General features: G+C 37.0%; 1 protein-coding gene across 1 annotated transcript in view; it reads left to right on the top strand.

Moving 5' to 3' along the window:
• cacna1ib (calcium voltage-gated channel subunit alpha1 Ib) overlaps positions 1-4,167 on the top strand; it is a gene marked incomplete in the record, with an annotated part of 260,271 nt that overhangs the window by 238,773 nt on the left and 17,331 nt on the right. Inside the window, 3 exon segments of the mRNA XM_014015501.1 lie at positions 671-749; positions 1,036-1,157; positions 1,750-2,202. Of these exon segments, the coding sequence (XP_013870955.1) occupies positions 671-749; positions 1,036-1,157; positions 1,750-2,202 (654 nt within the window).

Raw genomic sequence — 4,167 nt, 5'->3', positions numbered from 1 at the left:
TGTGTGTGTGTGTGTGTGTGTGTGTGTGTGTGTGTGTGTGTGTGTGGAGAAGGGGGGGATTATTTTGCTTTCTCCTCCATTTATTCTTTTTTTGATTTCTGTCATATTTTTGTCCAAAAAAGAATGTCCATTTTTTCCCATACAAAAGACCCTTTATAAAATACAGTATGTTGGTCAGTCAAAAGCACCCCACTGGCTGTTCCTTTTGAGGTGACTTAGCTAATGGTGTGTTGCTAGTGCCTGCTGTTGCTCCCCAGGAAGTTCGTTACCCATTCACTTTGCACATTCCCATTTAAAAAGATTTAAGTCTTTTGAAAATAGAGCATTCAGCATAATTCAATACTTTAAATGATTAAAGAATGTGTCTTGTTTTTAAATGAAAACAGTAATATGAACATTTCTCTGTTCTGATAAGAAAAAAATGGTTGTTAAATGTTTGTTAATTGTTCATGGATTGTAAACTTTTAACATACAGTATATAACATATTTCCGTGTTTTTTTATTTATTTATTTTTTGTTTTGTTTTCTTAGCAACTGAAACCATTGTTTTTATTGCCTGTTGCACAAACGATTTTTTTTCAGGGTGTTGCTTCAAGGCTTTTTTGTTTTCCTTTTCTTTGCTTTTGTTTTGTTTTGTCTAATAATCAGTTTATCCTTTGTCGTGTTTTAGGTAGGAAACTTGGGTCTACTCTTCATGTTGCTGTTTTTTATCTATGCTGCTTTGGGAGTGGAGCTCTTTGGGGAGTTAGGTAGGTCCAGCATCATTTTGTATTTATACATTTAATCTTAGAAACCACCTTTTCGGCTATCAACCTGCCATGAAGTTTTGTTTTTTTATTTGAATGGTCATTCACTGCCATATCACCAAAATTAGAAGATGAGATGTTTTATAGAAAGAAAATTTTGCCACAGAGTCATTATTTTAAAATACGATTGTGTGAAGACTGTCTTTGTGATGTAAAGTTGTATATTGATGAAACAATCTCTAAACTCTTACTTACCTTTTGCATTTTCCATTCTTATTATACTTGACAGTGTGTAATGCTGACTATCCCTGTGAGGGAATGAGTCGCCATGCTACATTTGAAAACTTTGGAATGGCTTTTCTTACACTGTTCCAAGTATCAACAGGAGACAACTGGAATGGTATCATGAAGGTACGTTTGGTTTGATATTCTTTTTATTTATTTATATTTTCATAATCTACATTTGTTTAGGTGATTGGATATAATTTTTCTCCTTAATAGTGAAGCAAATAGAATTTCTTGGAAAGACAGCCAATCAGTCTGAGTTACTCAAAGCTCCTTTTTCTGGAGTGAAGGAGCACATTGAGCTCTATGCATTTTTGTACTATTCAAACATCAGTCGAATAACCAAAAGCAGCCATGAATCACATTTGACATTGATCCTCTTCAGCTGAAATCCATTGATCAGATGATAATTAGGTGTAAGAAAGCTAAAAGTCATGAGCTAAAAGCTTAAGTGATGTTGGTGTCAAAAAATAAATTAGAAAAAAATTAAGAATAAATTTCAAAACGTACATCCGTAATATCAATATAGTCTGTGTCAAATATCAGCTCTGTTCAGGCAAATCCAAGAACCCATGTCTCACTTTAACAGCTTCTTTCCTACTGCTAATCACAACTAAACTTAACTTTAACTGCTGGTATCACTTTAAATGATGGTGTTTAAAACCGTTTCTCATGCTCTTATTTAATCCCTTCTTCTTTTTGTCCTTTCTCAAATCAGGACACACTGAGGGAGTGCCCACAGGATCGTCCAGGCAGCGACTATGGCTGCCACGCCGGACTCCAGTTCATCTCTCCTCTGTATTTTGTGTCCTTCGTGCTCACAGCTCAGTTTGTCCTGATAAACGTGGTGGTTGCTGTGCTTATGAAGCATCTGGATGATTCCAACAAAGAAGCTCAGGAGGATGCTGAAATGGATGCAGAAATTGAGTTAGAACTGGCCCAGGGAGGCCTCTGCTGTATGGTGGGGGGCATTGGAGCCATTGCTGGGGCCACAGGTGGTGCTGCTACAGGCGTAGGCATGGGCGGCACAACGCCTGGTGCCATCACAGTGGGGGTGGTCGGAGGTCTGAGTGGCACGGTAATGGCACCTTTGAGAGATGGAGGAGGAGGAGGCAGTGTGGTCCATGAGGGACACACACACCATCGATGTCGACTCTACTCACCTGCTCAGGTAAGAGAAAATTCAGTTAGGTGAGAAAATATTCACTGCTGCTACACCACCACTTTTTCAAATGCAGGGAAAATTTACAAAAGTGCTTTTCATAAGACATGATATAGTTACTTCCCAATCATGATTGAAAGAAAAAAGGAAACATTGCATGGAATGTCAAAGACCCAATTTTAAGTTGGCTGAATGCTAGCACAAAAAGTTAGTGTTTTAGCTTGGGTTGGTGATAATGCTAATTTTGGCTTATGGCTGATTTTAATGGTATATTGTTTTCATTTACAACTTACCTCTGAATCTGTTATTCTGCTTCTGACACTTTTGATTTTTTTTTTTCTTGAGAGGTTGAAAGGCCTGCAAAGGCACCAAAATTTCACTCCACAAGCGGCAAGCCAGAAAAAATAAATAAATAAAATAAAAAACTCTATTTAGCCAGCTGACCTTGTTCCATGCTATTCAACAGACAGCCAGTCAGTGTTGGCTGTACATCTTTCACAGGTGACTCAACCAACCAAGCAAGTTAAAGTGAGGAAGAAAAAAAAAGATCCAACCCCTGGTAGCAAAGGTTTTTTATGACGCAAACGAAAGAAGTCCTTTGCCCATGTAGAATTTTACAAAATAATGTAGGCCTAAACTATATTTAAATATGTTCTATATCAAAAATACTAACTACTCAAATCCACTTCTAAGTCTTTATTTATTGCTCAAGAGTACTTAGCCATAGCCACTCAAACGTTTAATAGATCTTTGAACCTGTTACCTTCAAATTACATTGTATTTTTTCTTTGTTTTGTTTTTTCCTTGATTTCCATCTTATAAATTTATGCCATAAAATAATCAATAAAGAGTATTTATGTACCATTAACTACTTGGCAACATAAATGGACCTTGCAGGCCTTCGAAAAGTACAAATATGTGTCTTAATGTCCAGTTATAAGTCTAATGGGGGTACATACGTCCAGACTGTACTTCAGGGGGCAAAAATGTGCTCAAAATCTACTGAAATGAGCTCCTTCTGTACCCCTATTTTGACAGTGTGTGGAAATGTTATTTTTGGTGGATGCATACTAGATTATTTATATTTCCAATAATGAATTTGATCCAAAAACTAGTTTTGTTCTCAGTTTAGCTCTTCAGAGTCAAAGTGACTAAATAACATGTATGTAGTTTGTTAATGTCTGAAACTTATCTTAGCGAAATGAACAAGAATGATTGTTCTTTTTTTTTCAGTGCTTCATTAACCYCCTGTAAGGCAGTTGATGCTCAACCTGCCAGGCTCTGTGAGACTACACAGCTGCTGGAGTTGTTTTTATTTATTGTAATGAAATATGGCCGCCCTACTTATGCAAATAAAATGTGTTGATGACTTTTACAAACAYGCGCGGGAGACATGAGAAAACACACAAAACAGTATGCTTCGACCCATGCAGAGCACCCCTGTGCAGACATTTACAAATATATTAAACAGCTGTTGTCTCCATTCTTCTAAAAATACCATGAGTGGAGGCACTGCCAGCGTTGGCTTTCATTCCTCAGCTGCCTGATTGCTGCAGCTCATACAGCAAGTCAGCTCAAGCTACTTTAATAATCATGCCTGTGCACRAGTATACCTAACAATAAGAACCAGGCAAACTCAAAGTGATAAAAAAGCAAATAGGCATAGAAGCAGAGGAAAAACAGACAAGAAAATCTGGAAGAAATTGAGCGTAATCATTAGAGTGTTGAACAGAAAGAAAAGTAAGATGGGAGCACTCTTTATCACTTTAGGGGATKGTGTGATTGTTGGAGTAACTGAGCAAGCTACTGAATGAAAAACAAGTGTTTGTAGCACTTCTGGTGCAGCCCAAGGCACTTCCTGAAGGAGTATAATAATTTTGCTACAATAACAGTGTAATACAAAATGAATAATGGGACAAAAGTTTAGTAAAATATGTTGGTGTGAAACTGCTTCTAAAATTCAGAGATTATTAT

The sequence above is a fragment of the Austrofundulus limnaeus genome, unplaced genomic scaffold, assembly GCF_001266775.1.
Source record: "Austrofundulus limnaeus strain Quisiro unplaced genomic scaffold, Austrofundulus_limnaeus-1.0 Scaffold130, whole genome shotgun sequence".
Classification (NCBI taxonomy): Eukaryota; Metazoa; Chordata; class Actinopteri; order Cyprinodontiformes; family Rivulidae; genus Austrofundulus; species Austrofundulus limnaeus.
The sequence above is the reverse complement of the archived record's forward strand: the minus strand, read 5'-3'. Positions and strand labels throughout refer to the sequence as shown.